The 17,821-nt window shown below is 46.9% G+C and overlaps 1 protein-coding gene across 1 annotated transcript in view; it reads left to right on the forward strand.

Annotated features, from left to right (window-relative positions):
• The first annotated feature begins 14,782 nt into the window (after nt 1-14,782).
• Prkca (protein kinase C alpha) overlaps nt 14,783-17,821 on the forward strand; it is a 386,510-nt gene continuing 383,471 nt past the window's right edge. The window contains exon 1 of the mRNA XM_021648501.2: nt 14,783-15,257. Coding sequence (XP_021504176.1) covers nt 15,085-15,257 — 173 coding nt within the window. The 5' untranslated portion in view covers nt 14,783-15,084. The remainder of the gene's footprint in view (nt 15,258-17,821) is intronic.

Here is a 17,821-nt window from a genome sequence, read left to right on the forward strand (position 1 = left end):
GGATATCATTGTTTCTGGGTATCTATTCTCATTAGATAATATGTTTTCCCTGTATCCAGCTAGCTTGTTCCTGTGATATTCTTTTCAAATTTTGTTCAAAGCTATGTAGCAATTTGGTAAGCCAGATTTTTTTTTAAGTATTAGATTTTCATTAGATTTTTTTAAAATTAAAAAAAAAAACTTTCTGCTTTGTTGTTTCTTTGTTCTGAGACAGGGTCTCACACAGCCTAGGCTGTCCTCAAACTTGCTATGTAGCGAAGGCTGGCCTTGAACTTTTGGTTCTTCTGCCTCTGCCTCCCAAGTGCTGGGGTTGCAACTGTGGTACCAGGCCTAGTTTACGAGGCTGGAGGGCTTCCTGCATGCTAAGCAGGCAATCTCCTACCCAACCAATGTCTCCAGAACTCAAACTTGGTTTTGGTCACTGACAGTCATACTGCAATCCAATGGTTCTCAATCTTTCCCATACTGTGACCCTTTAATACCGTCCCTCATGTTGTGGGACCTCCAGCCATAAAATTATTTTTTGTTGCTGCTTCGTAGCTGTAATTTTGCTACTGTTATGAATCATAACATAAATATTTTTGGATATAGAGGTTTGCCAAAGGAGTGGCAGCCACAGGTCGGGAACTGCTGCATAAGAGAACAACTGTGACCCATAGCGCTTAGGAGACTGAGCTGGGAGAATGGAGAGGTGAAGGCCATCCTGGGGTCCAAGAGAGTCCAAGACCACACTGGGTACCATGTACCCAGAACCCTTTCTTACAACAAAAAAGCAAGTAATTTAAAAGTCTCCATTTTTAAGTTTTGAAGTTCAGCTTGCAAATTGTTCTTCACGGATTACGTTAGAGATGTTTGAGCAAAATAATAACAAACAATGAAAAACTGTCAATTATCTGACAGAAAATTTCCCTCATTAAGAATAAAATCCTGTCATTTGCAGCAAGATGGATGGAACTGAAGTTTATTGTGTTAAGCGGAATAAACCAGACGTAGAAAAACAAGTGCTGAGCGTTCCCTCTCATCTGCAGAAGCTAAAAAGACAGGTGACCTGGAAGACAGGGCATAAAACACTGGCTGCAAAAGTTTGGGAAGGGCTCGGTGCAGAAGGATGGACACGGGAGGTTGGACTTGATCCATGTATTCTGTATGCACGTGATTAAACATGTCACTGAGCCCCGTTACTATGCACGGTTGACACATGATGACTTACAACAAGCTGGTGGAGGGTCCAGAAAGATGGCTCAGCAGACAGGGGAGCTTTGCCGCACAAGCCTGATGACCTGAGTTTACTTTCTCAGAACCACGTAAAAGCCAGATGCTATAGACTGCATCCGTCACCCCAGCAACTTATAAAAAGGAAGTGAGCAACTGGGCTTATGGTTTCAGAGGGCTACAGTACATGATGGTGGAAGCTGAGCAACCACATCTTGATCCACAAGTGGGAAAAAGAGGGAGTGTACTGGGAAAAGTATGGATCCTCAGAAACCTCAAAGCCCACTCACCCAACCGACACGCCTTTTCCAATAACACCACATCTCGTAATCATTGCCAAGCAGTTAAACCCACTGCAAAGCAAGTACTCAAACTTCTGAGCCTGTGGGGGCCACTCTCATTCAAAGCACTACATACCATGGGATGGATGGCAGAGTCAGGGGAATCCCCCAGAAGCCAAGCTAGTCTGAAGCAGGAAATCACGGCAGACCGAGAGAGACTCTGCCTCAAACAAGGTGGAAGGTGCATACTAACACCCAAGGCTGTCTTCTGACCTCTACATACATGCGTACCTTCACACATGTGCACCTTCACACATGAACACATACATACATATACACATACAGAGGAATAATTTTTAAAGATTCTGGGGAAAATGATAAATGACATTTGAAATAAAATGATTTTTAAATTTTCTTTCTTTCTTCTTTTCCTGCAGTGATGGGGGTTGTATTTAGAACTTCATACATGCTTAGGCAAGTAGATTACCCTTGTCTACCACTGAGATATGTACCCTTAGCCCAGTAGAACGGTTTTTTAGACACAAGATCTCATATGTTACATGCTGGCCGAGGATGACTTTGAACTTAAGGTGTTCCTGCTTCTACCTCCCAAATGGTGGGATTTCAGGTGTGCTCTATTATTCTGGGTTTATGGTTTATGGGTACTGGGAATTAAATTAGGAGTATCTTCTACCAATTGAGCCACATCCATAACCCAATAAAATTATTCTTTTAAAAGTTTTAAAAATAATATTTCTTGTATGTGTCTGTGTGTGTGACAGAGAGAGAGAGACAGAGACAGACAGACTGAGTGGTCACACGCACACATGCCATGGTGTACATGCAGAGGTCAGGACCAGCTGTAGGAGCTGGGTCTCTCCTTCTACCATGTGGATGGATCTTGGAGATTACAAGTTGTCCACCTGTCGTCAAGCTCCCTTGTTCACTCGGCCATTTTGCTCGCTCCAGACATGATTCTTAGTGGTAGACAGTAGTTCTAAGACGAACTGCAGTTGGACAGTGCTATTCTTTCTATTTTCCGATTTACAGTCAGAGATACAGCCGCTAAGGTCCATGTGAAAATAAATATACACATAAATGATTTTATAATGTAAAACCACATAGACCAGCATAATAATGATTAGTAACATAACAATGTGTTCTTGACATATTATATATTTGTGTATCAGATATAAAATGATTAAAACCTTTTATTGTACAGTATTGGAGATGCAACCCAGAGCTTTGCACATACTTTGCAAGTGCCCTACCACTGACCCATCCTCCCAGTTTAGAACCTAAGCAAATCTCTAGCTTTTAATTAAGCTTAGAAAACTGGTGTACTGGTTAGTTTTTATTGTCAAATTGTCACAATCTAGAGTCTTTTGGGAAGAGAGAACCCCAGCTGAAGAATTGCCTTTAGCAAACTGGCCTGTGGGCATTTCTAAGGGGCATTTTCTTGATCGTTCATCATTATAGGAAGCCCTAGCCCACTGTAGGTGGCACCATCCCTAGACAGGGGGGACAGGGCTGGATAAGGAAGTTGGCTGAGCAAGCCAGAGGAAACAACTCTCCTCTGTGGTTCCTGCCTCCAGGTTTCTGCCTGACTTTCCGCCCTACTTTTCTCAGAGAGCCAGTGTGACCTGGACATGTAAGATAAAATAAACCCTTTCCTCCCCAGCTTGCTTTTGGGCCTGGTGTTTCTCACAGCAGCAGAAAGCACCCTAGGACTGTTGAGTATCTTAAAATTCTCTGATGTGTTTTGATGTTTTTGAAGTCCGTTAGGACTTCCATTCGACAAATCTCTCCGTGGGCTAGATAGAGAACTTAGTGGCTAAAAGGGCTTGCTCCCCAGCCTGATGGCCTGAGTTCGATCCTCACCACATGGCAGAAGGAAAGAACAGCCTCCTGCATGTTGTTCTCTGACTCCACTTGCCCGCTTCGGCTCATACACAGCACGTACGTCCCTAGTAAGTTAATATTTCTTAAAATATCTTTTTTTTTAAAAAATCTCAGTTTAAGCTCATTCACGTTAGAATCACAAAGCAAATTTATTAAAACCCCAATATGCAAATTCTCTTGGACACGATAAATACCGTCTTTTTGCAAACATCGCTCAGAAAGTAAAAACAATGTAGGTTTAACTTAGCTTATCATCTGCACAGATAATTGACTAAGGCCACTGGGCTCCTGAACAGAAGATGCTGACTCTGTGCCTCAGTAGAGGCTGCTGTTTCTCCTACCTGGGCCTGCCATGGATGCTCCAGGAGACGCTGGAGCTGGGGCGGTGGCACGTAAGGTGACTCTTCTCACATCTGCCTGTGGGGGTAGACCTTGAAAACACAGTTGCTTAACTACCAGTTTAAAAGTGTAGATGGTTCAGCTGGTAGAGTCTTTGCTGTGCAAACACGGGGACCTGCATTTGATTCCTGAACCCATGTCCAAAGTCAGGCAAGGTGGTGTGGGTGTGTCCTCATAGTCCTAGTGCTTCGGAGGTGGGCACAGGTGGGTCCCTGGGCTCACAGGCCAGACGAGCTTAGCCTACTTGGTGAGTCCTGGATCCTAGTAAGAGACTCTGTCTTTAAAAGATGGTACCTGAGGAGTGTGTGCTCTGGCCTACACACACACACACACACACACACACACACACACACACACACACTTATACTAATAACTTCCTGAAATAAAAATCTCTCCAAAGAACTCAAATGTCATATAAATCTCCACTATGGGAGCCACAGAACCGGGAAAACTGGCTTTCAATGCTAGAAACAAGGCAGTTCTGGGTATGAGAACTCTAGAGAGACACGGGCACAAAACCCTACCTTCTATCTCATTTCCCAAGGGTTCATTTATTTTTCTTAAAAGTAATTTGTTTCCCCATAATGGATATTTCTATTCCTTTGTCTTCACCTGAAATAATGGCATGTAAGACCCAAATTCTAATCCCTTCATTGAGTATTACTCTTCTGTGTGCACCTACACACGTACACACACACACACACACACACACACAGAAGGAGAGAGAGACAAGAGAGAGAGAGATTCTCTCTAGCTATTTGTCTTTTGTCAGGTTAATTCGTAACCCTTCAATCAGGTGTGTAGAGGAAACATTTTGCTCTGACACCTGTCAACCATTCTTGGTCAACAGCAACATTCAACATACATATCAACTGCTTTTGTCTCTAGACTCATTTCCGTTTTCATATGAACATATTTTGATTTTCCCATTAAGTTTTATTTTGATCTCATTGACTAACCCTGCTCAACTTTTGGCAACAGTCGTGCAGTGCCTGATTTCAGTTTGCCTCATGTGCACCTGTGTGCGTGTATGTGTCTATGTGTGTGTGTATGTGTGGTGTAGGTTTATGTTTTTGTACATGTGTGCACATGGAAGCTGGAGGTCAAGACTCTGTGTCCTCTTCTTTTGTGCTCCACCTTATTTTTTGAGACAGGGTCTCTCACTGAGCTGGGGTCCGCCTGTCGCTATAAACCTCTATCCCTCCACCCAGCTTTTCACCAGCACTGGGGATCTGAACCCAGTTCTTCGTGCTTACTTGGAAGGCACTCTACCAGCAGGGCTGTTTCCACATCCCCCCTGCCTGCCTTAAAGTTCCTCCAAGCCAAATGTGATCTCCCTTACTAAATGTGTTCTGCTCAGGATTCACCTCCAGCGTCTAGCATTGCCTGGGAGGGCAGAAGAGTTATCACTCTTTATAGACACTATTTCTGAATATATTTCATGTTCTTCCTGATTGTCAGACGCACATTCACTGCAACATTTGGACAAATTCCAAGGCTTTGGTAGGTCTAATCGTTCTAGTTCGAAGGTCGTGCCAACCAGAGACAGGACGGCAGATTGCACGGTATGAGAATGGTATCACAGGTCTTCAGAGGAACGAGGCTGTGATCATCCCACTGTTCCTGTGAAATGGCCCCAGGGGCAGGGCTGTCCCCTGTGTCACAGATGTATCTCTGTCAGTCATGTTGGACAGACACACCTGGTGAGTCCCTTCACTAAGTTTCCCTTGACTCTGCCTTATGCTTCTCCATAAAAGTTGTTCTGTATATTTTTTTGTACCCAGCATACTAGTTTCTTCACTGTTGCTATGATAAACATTCTGACCAAAAGCAACTTAAGGGAGGAATGGGTTTGTTTGGCTTCTGCTTCCAGGTGATTGTCTACCACCAGCAAAGGGCAGGGACTCAAGCGGATGGTCCCATCACATCCGCAGGAGAGAAATGAAGGCTCCCATGTGCCATCTCTCAGATAGATTTCTTCTGCCTGACACAGTTCAGGACCCCTGCTTAGGGAATGGTGTCACCCACAAGGGGCTGGTCCTCCAACATCAGCTAACAAGGAAGACCAGCCCCCAGGAAGATGCTCATAGGCCAATCTGATCTAGACAATCCCTCAAGTGAGACTCTCTCCTTGGGTAATTCTAAGCTGTGGCCAATTGACATTAAAAACAATGAGCCCTCACACCAGCACAACACATCCAAACTAAACCAGGATTAAAAAAAATACGGCTTTTGTTTGTTTAATTGTTGTTTGAGAGTTTCATGTATCCAGGCTGGCCTCAAGATTGTCATAGATGACTCTGAACTCCTGATCCTTCTGCCTACAACTCCCTAGGGCTAGGATCATGGGTGGTTGCCAGCACTTCAGGCTGGCATGTTTTGTCTGTGTCAAGGCTTTATTGGGCAGAGACAAAGAGATGAGACAGCAAATACACAGAGGAGCCATGATGAGCTGGTCACTGTTGAAGGTGGAGCACAAGCAGATAGTGTTTCCTGATTTTCAATTGCTTCTTAGGAATCCTTGAAAAAAATCATTAAAAATCATTTTTAGCTGTCATGGTAGGACACATGTATGATCCCAGCATTCAGAGAGCCCGAGGCAGTCAAATTGCCAGGAGTTCAAGACCAGCCTGTAATACACAGTGAGTTTGAGGACAGTCTGGTTACAGAGTGAGCCTCTGTCTCAAAATAAACAAAACCAACAAGCAAAGTAAAATTTTAGTTTTTTTATTATATTAATTCCTTGGAGGATGGAGGCTAGCGGCTCAGGCTAGAGGATTCCAGCAGCATGCAAGGACAGGCACTTCTCCCCCAGGAATCCTGGAAGGTGCCATGGATAGCTTAAGTACTGGCTTCCAGTTAACTCAGGAGTCAATGGAAACCTGAAGAAATCACTGGGGTCCTTTGGAAGAGAAGATGAGCCTTGTCTCTTTATAACAGGAACTGCAAGTCTTTTTATATTCTGTGCATGCAACCTCTCCTTGTTCCAAAGAAGCTTGGGAAACAGAGCTGGCTTAGAGAAGGGAGCTCTGAACCTACTCCTTGAAACCTAGACTCGGAAAGGCTGAGGATGCTTGACCTTGAACCTGTATGATATTTTTTTGAGTGCTTGATAAATGCTCATATATATATCACCTGGCTAACTTTCTATTAGAAAAATCCTGGGCTGGCTATAGACGTCTCTGCTTTTAGAAGGGGAAACAGAGACCTGAAGAAGTTCTCTTATATGGAGAAGTTCAGTTACATAGACTACTCAGCCCAGTAGCTGCAGGAGCTGGTACTTGAACCCAGGTTCTCTGGCTGACTTTCCATGCCCCCGCTGTGTGGGGAAATAAGAAAGATAGGAGACTACCACCTCACAACCTAGAAGAAAGAAGTTGAGGGCCCAGCCACCAAGAAGCCACCAAGAGGGGCAAGGGCCAATGTTTTAAACTAGACTTCTCAGTGTTCTGCACCCCAATGGGTAAACACTTTCTATTCCATGAATGAAAATAATTCTGGCAGTAGGAACTTTTTGTGGGGTCAGCAGGATGGCTCAGCAGGGAAAATACCTGCCCCACAAGTTTGATGACCTAAGCTCGATCCTGACCACTCAAAGCTGCCCAAGACCTCCGCATGTACTGTGCACATCATGGCACATGTGGGCATCTCTCCTCACGCACAGCATTCTCTCTCTCTCTCTCTCTCTCTCTCTCTCTCTCGAAATTAATTAATTAATTAATTAAATTAAATCTTATCTTAAGGATTTGTATCAAAAATGATAAATCCCTCATTTAAGATTTTTTTTTGACACTTTCTTATACACAATCTATTTTGGTCATTTCCACCTTGTTTTCCTCTCACAGGCCTCCTCTTCCCACTGAACCCTTCACGTCTTTCCTGCAAGTCCCTTGGCTCTTACAGTTATTTTTGTTTGTTTTTGAGGTTGTGAAACCTGGAGTTCTGTTAGGGTTGTCTTACACGGGCATGGGTAGGGAGCATGGGCAACTTCCCAGTGGCGACACCGCTGAACAAAACGACTCTCCCTCCTCCAACAGACATTATTTACCAACATCTCCTCAGGGGGGATGGAGTCCCTTAAGTTTCTCCCCTACCCCCGGCTTCATGCTGACAGGTCCCATCTTGTGCTGGTCTTACGCAGCTAATCACAGCTAACCTCAGTGGGCTCACAAGTGCAAATGGAGACGCTGTGTCCAGAAGACAGCATTTCACAGCGTTCTCCAGTCCTTACACTCTTTTGGTCCTCTCTTTCACAGTGTTACCTGAAACTTTAGGGGCGCAAAGTGATATAGATGTCCTGCTGAAGGCTTTGCACCCAACTGTCACTTTTTCTTAGCACGTTGAGCGGTTGTAAGTACCCACGCTAACTAATACTTACAGCTAACGGGAGCTTCTCCAACCGAGGCAGAGAGCAACGCTAACAAATTTAACAGGCGGCTTGATGCCGGATCTGTTTAGCAAAACAATAATAGGAGGTTCTCCGCTAGAGCCCATGATATCCTCATCTGTGGGCCTTTAATGAGGTTTCTAGTACTAGGCATGTATTTCTGTGGTGAACCTCAAATCCAACCAGGAAGTGCTTGGTTACCCCTGTAACAGGGCCGCCACTGTTGCAACAGTGTGTCCATCTTGGTGGCAGGTTGCTACCGTATCTCACTGGGTTCAGAGCTGGGTGAGATCATTGGTGACTTTTTTGCCTTAGCCGCTCTGGGGAAGCTTCTGGCATATGAAAACTAGCTATCAGGGTAGAAGCTTCCCAGTCAGTTCTAGCTTGATTTCTCTATATCTTAATTGCCTTGTTAAAATTATATTTATATATGTATGTGTGCTGCACACACTATATGTATGTACACACTATATGCATACACAAAACACATACATCCGTGCATTTTCTTTTCTGTTCTCTCACTTTTCTTTTTGTTGTATCTTGCATGTGTTAAGTACAGCCCTGCCTCTGAGATCTCTGAGATACAAGCCCCAGCACTAGATAAATCCTCTAAAAAGTGCTAGCATACACACTTCTGGTTTTGCTTCTCTACTCATGTATCTGGAGGTTATTTTTGCATCTGTGTGTATAATTGATCTTATTTTTAAATAGCTGCAATTCATTTCCAGCATATGAATTCATCATAGCTGACCTAACTAGTCACTTAACTGGATATTGATGTCAATGCTGCTTCTCTATGTGCCTTTTCGTACAAATGCAGGCATGTATTTAGGGAAGTGGACTTGCTAGGTCAAAGTATTTGGAGCATTTTAAATTCTAGTAGTTACTGACACATTTCTCTTTGTAGCTTCTGTGATGGTTAACTGTCCACTTGACAGAGTTTAACGTCTCCTGGGAGATGAACCTCTGGGCATACCTGTGGGGGGTTATCTTGACTTCCTTAATTAAGGTGGGAGGATTGATCCTCGTGCATGCCATCATTCCCCGGCTGAGGTCCTAGACTGTGTAAATGGAGGAAGTGAGCTGAGCACGCATGCATTCTCTGCTTCCCGAGTTTGAGTGGGATGTGTTCAGCTGCTTTGAGCATCTGTTGCTTTGATTTCCCCGCCACAGTGGACTATGCCCTTGAAATGTGACCCAGAATGGACATTTTCTCCCCAAAGTTGCTTTGGCCAGAGTATTCTTTTCTCAGCAACAGAATACAAAAACTAGGAATGTCTGCAACAATTTTATGGCTTACTGATGATAGATGATATAGTTTGTTATCCCATATCTTTACTGAAACAGTGTGTTTTTTAAACTCTGCCCCAATCTTAAATCACAATGTGGTTTCAGTATGGCCTTAATTACATTCCTCTTATTATGAAATGGACTGGGCATCTTTTATTTCTATTTCTTTGTGTGTGCAAGCATATTTGAGAATGGGCAAGCACGAACGTGTTTGGAGGTCAGAGGTCAAGCTCAGTGTTGGTTTTTAGGTGTTGTTCACCACAAAGTGTTTTTTGAGACAGGGTTTCTCATTGGCTTGTGGTTCACTAACTAGCCTAGGCTGTCTGGCAGTTAACCCCAGAGATCTGACTGTCTCCATCTCCCCCGTGCCTGGATTACAAAAGCACATGCTACCATGCCCAGCATTTTTTAATGTGAATTCTGGAGTTTAAAGTCATGCCCTGATCCTTTCCACTCACATACTCTACTAACCGAGCCATCTCCCCAGATGCTTGAAATCTTTTTTGAGAACTCTCTGGCCAAGACATTTACCGCTATTTTCTACATAGCTTTCTTTCTTATTTTCCTTCTTCTTTTTTTTTGTTTGTTTTTTTAATTGATATCTGATAGGATATGACTTCTCACTTGTTTCTTTATTTGGATTTTGGGTTAGCTTGAACATTCTGTTTTTAGTCTATTCTATGTAGCTGCAACAAAATATCTGAGGTCAAGTACTTTATAAAGAAAGAGTTTATTTGGCTTAGCTTCCAAGGCTAACAGACCATGTCAGATGGCTTCCTCTGGTGAAAAGCCTGCTGGATGTGTCACAGCGTGGTTGAAAAACACAAAAAGGAACAGCTATGTGTAGAAGGGACCACATACATGTGGTGGCCTAAGTTTACAGTGGCCTGCTCAGACAAGCACTAATGTCATCCAAGAGGAACTCTGTTAATCCTTCCATAGGGTGGAGCCCATGACCTAACCTCTGCCTTCCACGAAGCCCCGCCTTTTCAAAGTCCCACTGCCTCTCAACATTGCCACGCTCAGAAACAAGCTCCTGGTACAGAAACTCTTCAGGGGCAAAGCACATTTAAACCATGGCAACTTCCTTGAAACAAAATTCCTACTTTTATCTGGCCAAGTTATGTGTGGCTTAATTTAAGAGAAAGCAGCATTTCTATTTCTTCCAGTATAAATAAAGGACATCTTTACACTATCCAAAACAGAGTAGTTCTAGGCAGGTGCATTTGGGAGGTGGGAAGATGGCTTGGAAGCTGGGAGTGCTGGCTGTCCAAGCATGAGGATCTGGGTTTGAATGCCACAGCCAGATGTGTCTGTACCTACAGCACTGTGTGGGGTAGAGACAGGAGGATTGCTGGGACTTCTTGGGGGCCAGATGCCCTCCAGGTTCAGCGAGAGACCCTGTCTCTTGAAAAGGTGGAGAATTATAGAGCAGGATGCCTAACTCTTTCCTTTGGCTTCCATCCATGTACACATGTCCCTGAACACACACACACACACACACACACACACACACACACAAATTAAAGGATGACTGCTTGGGGAGCTTAAACTTAAACGGGACAAGAGCGGAAGCAAGATCAAGCCAGTGGTTCCAAAATGGTCCAGGAGAGGCGATATTGGGCCATATACAAGAGTGAGGTCCTTGGACAAACTGTCCAGGATGAAGAACCCACAGGACACCTCTGAGACTGGGTGAAGGGGTAGGATGAAGGGATGACCGGGAAGGTGCTTTGGCTTTCAGCTTGGGCCACAGGGTGATAGTGACACTGTATGACAGAGGAGGCCGGGAGAGGTCTCAGGTAAAGGCTTTCCTACAGGCCAGACCCAAGCAGCCACATTAACTGCTTCCTGGGACCTCCACTCACCCACACAGTATCTTTCTGTGAGTGAAAAAATGGCACTCTTTCTGAGAAGACAGAGGTCCATGCCTTGTTAAGGAGCACGTGACTTGGATTTTACCTGCTTTTCATACTACTCACCTCTGACCAGGGCTTTCAACTCACCAGCTCTCTAAGCTTGCCTGACAGTGGCCCCTGGCCCATACATTTCCCTTCTCACTTAGACCGTAGTCTATTCATTTCAAAACCTCCTGGTCGCTGTAAATCTAACTATCTGCTTCATTATACACTCTCTTCTGCCGTACTTTTCCAAAGCATTCTCTATAGTATGCTGAAAGCCTAAGTGATTAATTCATCTGAGCTACTATAAATCTCAGCAATGGGCTTTCTCCATACTTAAGCAGTTCCTACTGCCCAGTTTGAAAACAGCCCAGTGGAAAGCAGAGCAGGTGGTTCCACGGAACAAATTTTGTCCTGCAAGCCAAGTCTACTGATGTTAAGTTAAACCTTTCGAGTTTGAAACCATTCACTCAGGACCCTGATTTTGACCCCAGCACCAAGCTGCTAGGTCACCATAGTGTAGATGACACTTCTCCAAGCAGTATTGACTCTTCGCTTCAGTGACAGGGGAGACAGGGATTCCGACAGGGTCTGTGTTCCACATATCTTGTTGAGTTCTTTCCAGGTACATTCTCCATGAAACAACAGATTGAAAATAATCACCAGCACCGAGCGCTGCCTCCCCTGGACTTCTCTTTCTTAATCGTTTCCATTCAGCTGCACCATGGGGGGGGAGGGGTCTTTTCAGGTGGCCAGCATGAGTGAATGGTGACCAACCGTGTCTATCGGTCCATACTGTGGTGCAGCTGTGTTGCTTAGCTGTATTGCTTTGTAACTGACGAGTCTCCACTCCACCTTCTCTGGGCCAACTGGGCTTCCGTGGAGGTAGTTGATGTAATCCCACTCAGCCCAGCTATCAATCAACGGGCTTCCTTCCAGTTAGCCATTTTCTCTGCATACCCGCAAGGACAGAAGCTAGCAAGCAGAACCACAGCTCGAAAGGAAAGAGCCATGCTCTCCCCCCCAGTCTATGCACCGTTAAAAGCCATCACCGCCCTCCTCTCCACGCGGAAGGTGCCAGGCTGCTACCCAGCCTGTCTACTTCTTATTGTATTCCCTGTTACATTACTCAAGAATGCATCAGCAACCCCACCCTCCATTTCTCTCCACCTCGCTGTCGGTGCCTCGGGGAAATTAGAAAGAAGCCCGTCTGAGGGAGACCCCTGTCTTTGATAAACATGGTTAGGCGAGGGTTTGTCATTTCCTTCCACCATGCCTTATTTCAACTACAATAATCACACAGCAAACACTGATGGCTTGAGACACTATATATATATATATATATATATATATATTGAGGATTTATATATATATATGTATGTATATATATTGAGGATTTGATTTATTTTCCTAGTGTGCTTTGCTCTTCTTTCTTCTCCCGCCTCTTCCCTCCTCGGCCCGGAAATGCTGACATTTCCGACCAGAGCGGTTGACACCAAGCCCCAACCACTCTGACTGTGCTGGCTAGCCCCATCAACTCGACACAAGCTGGTACCAACGGAGAAAACACCTCCTTAAGACTGGGCTGGAGGCAAGCCTGTCCGGCGTTTTCTTAATCAGTGATTGGTGGAGGAGGGCCCAGACCATTATGGGTGATGCCATCCCTGGCCTGGCGGTCCTGATTAAGCAAACCAACGAACAGCTTCCATGCCTCTGTGTCAGCTCCTGCCTCCACGTCCTGATTCGAGTCCTTGCCTTGGCTTCTCTCAAAGACTTGTGGCTCAGGATAAGCAAGCCAAACAAACCCTTTCCTCTGCAAGTGGCTTTTAGTCATCCTGTCTCATCACAGCAATAGTAACCCTAAGACACTGGCGCACCAGATTGTAAATGGGTCAGCTGAGGGCCTGTTCCTCTGATGGCCAATCAGTAGCCTACACTTGCTTTAAATGTAAAAGCTATCTTCTCATCAAGAGTCACAGTTAGGCAATCTCAAAAAATAATAGCCCTTCGTGGTTTATGGGGCATGTGGTAAGCTAGTATCTTAGACAATTTTCTCATTTTAAAATTTTTCTTGAGCCCTCAAATGCCTGATCCTCTTGAGCTCATTGGCTGGTGCTAGCATGTCTGAATTAAAGCATGCACACTTCCTTGATGGATTTAGCTAATGAAGCTGTTTTGTGAACTTTGTGGATCGGCAACAGTAACGAAGCTGGTATGATGGCTCACGCCTGTAATCCTCGCACTCTGGAGCTGCAACCGGAGGATTGCCTCGAGTTTGAGGCAAGCCTCGGAAAACTGGGACAATGGACTTCTTGCTGGAAGATGGCTGTGTCTGTCCCAGGTTTAGAATCCTCCAGGCAGACCTAAAAAATATCCAGCAGGCGCTCTGGAGGCCCAGCCCCGTGCGCGCCCTTTGCATATATTTCCACTCCAGCTACTCTTTCAGAAGCAGTTTTATGTGGTAATTTACAAATGTTCTGGCTGAACTCTGCACCTGCCGGTAACTCAGCAATTAGCTTAGGATGCAAAATGATTTCTAAATTAAGGTTCTGGACATATAAATTCAAGAGAGCCTCATCATCAGCACCAAGCTCTATAGCCAATGAATAATGAGATCACAGACCAGGACAAGAACTCTAACTCTGGCATCTGACCGGGTGATTATGACTGTCATACAAATCTATAGAATAAGCAGGTGAACTGCAGGTCAAAGATCGAAGGCAGGTAAGAGGCCCACGATCAGTTATTCCAAACCGCTCCCCTTTACCTATTCTGTATAGAGTGGAGGTTAGGGCCTGGGCATTTTAGGGGCATAAACGACTAGGATGACATTTTAGTCAGGTGAAAGGTTAAACGCGTAGAGGCTGATACAAACGCCGACAAGCCCCAGGAAAGCCCGTGGGTCCAGGTAGCTAGAGAAGAAGCTACCTATCTACCTGCTAAGGGAGGGTGGCGTCTGGGGCCCCATGCCTGGTTCCTCCAGGACACAACTTCCATCCCAGAAAGAGGAAAGCGTGAGCATGGAAGCAGGAGTGGAAGGAAGAAGGTGGGGAGAGGAGGAGGCCCGGCAAGGCGGGCGGAAGGAAAGGAGGAGAGAAAAGAGGGAGGAGGAAGCAGAGGAAAAGGGAGGGAGGAAAAGAAGCAGGCGGCGGAGGAGAAGGACCCGCCCCTCCCGGCTTCTTCCTGGGCTGGGCATCTCCAGGGCCTCTCTGGGGCCGCCGCCCTCGGCTGTTGGCCTGGCTCACAGGGGCACCCGAGTACGCGTGTCCCGCTCGGCGCTGCGCAGCACAGCGCAGCGCAGAGGCCCGGGGCTCGCCCCGCGCGCGCCCCCGCCCCGCGCGCTCCGACTCCAGCCAGCGCGCGCGCACACATACTCCCTCCCGCTCTCCGGGCATGCGCAGTGGGCGGCGCCGCTCCGGGCCGCCTCTCGCTGCCGCGAGTAGGAAGCGCGAGCGCCGGGCGCCGGGCTGTCAGTGAGCGTGGGGCCAGCCAGCGAGCTAGAGAGCCGGAGAGAGCCAGAGAGAGAGCGAGCGGCGAGCGAGAGCGCGGCTCGGCTCCCGGCTCCGAGCAGCGCAGCGCCGATCCGGCTCTCCCCGGCCAGCGCCGGCGCCACCGCACCTCTGCACCGCCACCTCGGCCGCCGCCCCCGCCCACCCCGGGCCCTCCCCGGCTGCTGCTCCCCGGCGGAGGCAAGAGGTGGTTGGGGGGGACCATGGCTGACGTTTACCCGGCCAACGACTCCACGGCGTCTCAGGACGTGGCCAACCGCTTCGCCCGCAAAGGGGCGCTGAGGCAGAAGAACGTGCACGAGGTGAAGGACCACAAATTCATCGCCCGCTTCTTCAAGCAGCCCACCTTCTGCAGCCACTGCACCGACTTCATCTGGTAGGTGCGCGCGGCAGCCCGGGAGGGGGGACTCGGGGGCCACCTCTGCCCGGAACCCCGGGAGCTGGGGCTCGGGGAAGTCTCCCAGCCCGGGCGCGTCCACGCTGTTCGCGGACAGGACTCCTCCGAGAACTTAGAGTGCCCGGCCGGAGTCCCAACTCTCGCCTGGAGTGACAGGCGCGCACCCATGCGGGACACTCCCTGAGTAGTGGCCCGGGGCTGCCACGCATGCCCTGGCCTGAAGGGACGCTTGGCTCAGCACCGGGTGACTCGGATGGAGTCGGGGGTGGGGTGGGGGGAGTCCCTTCGCCTCTCCTGGGGCGCACGGGTCTTCCCCGGAGCCAAGCGGGGCGGCCCGGTGGGAGCGAAGGGATCGGGGACGGAGGACGCTGGTGGCAGCGTGGCTCAGACACGCGCAAGAAACACGCCCTGGAGTAGCGGGGAGCCGCTGCGCGGCCGCTCCAAGTTGCTGGCGAGCCAAGCTGGGCGCGTTCCGGGGAGTGTTTGTGCCTCGCGTCGGGCTGGGACTCCGCTGGAACCTTGGGTCCCTGCCTACTGTAGGCTGTTTCTACTGGGCACGGAGACTTTGACTTTTCTGAGTGAGCCCAGAGAGGGAGGGGGGGGGTGGAGGCAGGGAGAGAGATGAGAGGCAGCAAACTGTTGAAAGCTTGCCGTGGGGGAGGAGGGCTAACCCAGCAGGCAAATGGCAGAGGGCAGAGGGAGTCATTTAAAATAGACCCTGTCAACAGGAGATTAGACCTGTAACCCGGTGGATGAGGACAGAGGGCTTATTTAAGAAAAATACTGTAATGGCTAAAGGTGTCAGCGCTCAGGTGATTTTCAGTGAACGCCGAGCATTGGTAACTGAAGGACTTGATGGATGGAAGGGTTCAGGGAGCTTCCTGGAGGCAGCAAAATTAGGGAAAATTGTACTTATGCAGATTTTTTTTTTCCTGGTGAGAGAATTATAGCTTTCATCATTTTCAGGATGTCAGCAACATTCCCCCCTCCCCATCCCAACGCTTAGATATCTGGAACCAAGGGCAATCCCAGTCGCTCTCCCAACACTTTGGGTATCAGTTTCAGTTTTCTTTTAGGACACCTTGACTCTTCATGTATTTGGAGTAAGAAGTTCCTTATGAGCAAGAGCTGCGGCTGCGGATCCTTAGCTCCCTCCTGGGTGGGGAGCTGTAAGGGGTAGCAGTGTGTCCAGACACCAACCAGTCAGCAGGCATGACGCACGTTGGGGTATCCCAGTGGATACAGGACAGATGGCCCTGAATCCATGCCACCTTGTGAAAAGAATTAAAAGGGGAAACCCCCACCATCAGGGTGCCGAAAAGATGCCTGATGTTTCCTTCCCTTTAAGAAATTCTTCAGAAGCGCACCTTGGTGACCAACACAGCCACTCCACCGTTTCCGTAGCGTAGTTAGCGTCTGAGGCGCTCAAGGGGAATGGATGAGGCTACTTGAGTCTTGAGCATCAGGGCAAAGAGAGGCTATTGCACTTGGCAGTTTGTGGCCTCCCACGTTAACCCTGAGATTCTGTTCAAAGGGGACAGACTGCTGACTACTTCTGCAGGAAGTGGATGAGTTAGCAAAACGACGCACATTATTTCCAAGCTAACTAATCAATCTCACCACCACTGGCCAGAGGGTCGGTCCCTGGCAAACTAACGGGGTACTGGCCAGGTCCACTGTGAGGTGAAAGTCAAGGTTCCCTTTCCCTCCCACTCTGAAAAGCAGCCAGTTGGAAGGCTAGGGAATCCCCCCACCAGGATCATCTTGCAGTTGGTTTAATTTCTCTGTTTTCCTTCGTTATGGCTTCTATGAGTCTTTAATTTGCAATTTTATTTCAGTATTTAAGCACTTGTATTTTAAAGATAAATGTTTGAACTTAGATGTTGTTTCTTGGTGGAGGATGACTTTAATATAATTGTGAAGGAATGTAGAGTGCTTTTTAAGTTGAAAATGCTATGCAAAACAAGAGCTTATGAGCCACCTCTGAGAACATTTTGATGCCTTTCATTCTGTTGGAACAGTATTTATAGACAAATATCTACATGAGGGCTCTCTGCTTACAGAGTCAGTTCTCTAAAATGATTTACAAGAGCAGAGTGCTCTCCATACATACTTTTAATGCCATTGGTTCTCAATGAAAATTAGATCATGGATCATCTCAAATGCAAGCACTATCGATGTTTCATCAAATCCTACTTCTTCAGTCAAAATTAAATGTAAACAGTAGTGCTAAGATTTTTAGACACACTATTTGAAACAAACTTCTAACAAGATACTTTTTAGTTGTCTTCAGGGAAAAAAATTACTTTGTCTTCAGGAATAAAAGTAAACCAACCCCACCTCTGCATTTCAAAACCATGAGCTCCCTTTTGCCATTTGAGTATTGTAGCCAACGATTTTGAGTATGAAGTCATGTTCTTGTTTTGAAATTTAAGTACCAATCACAAAGTGGAAGGGGCTAGATAGAAGCTTGGTAATAGTTCTGTGGTCCTTTGAAGACAGGTTTACTTTTTTATTCAAAAAAGGTGAATATACAAAGTAAT

The sequence above is a fragment of the Meriones unguiculatus genome, chromosome 7 (assembly GCF_030254825.1).
Source record: "Meriones unguiculatus strain TT.TT164.6M chromosome 7, Bangor_MerUng_6.1, whole genome shotgun sequence".
In the NCBI taxonomy this organism is placed as follows: Eukaryota; Metazoa; Chordata; class Mammalia; order Rodentia; family Muridae; genus Meriones; species Meriones unguiculatus.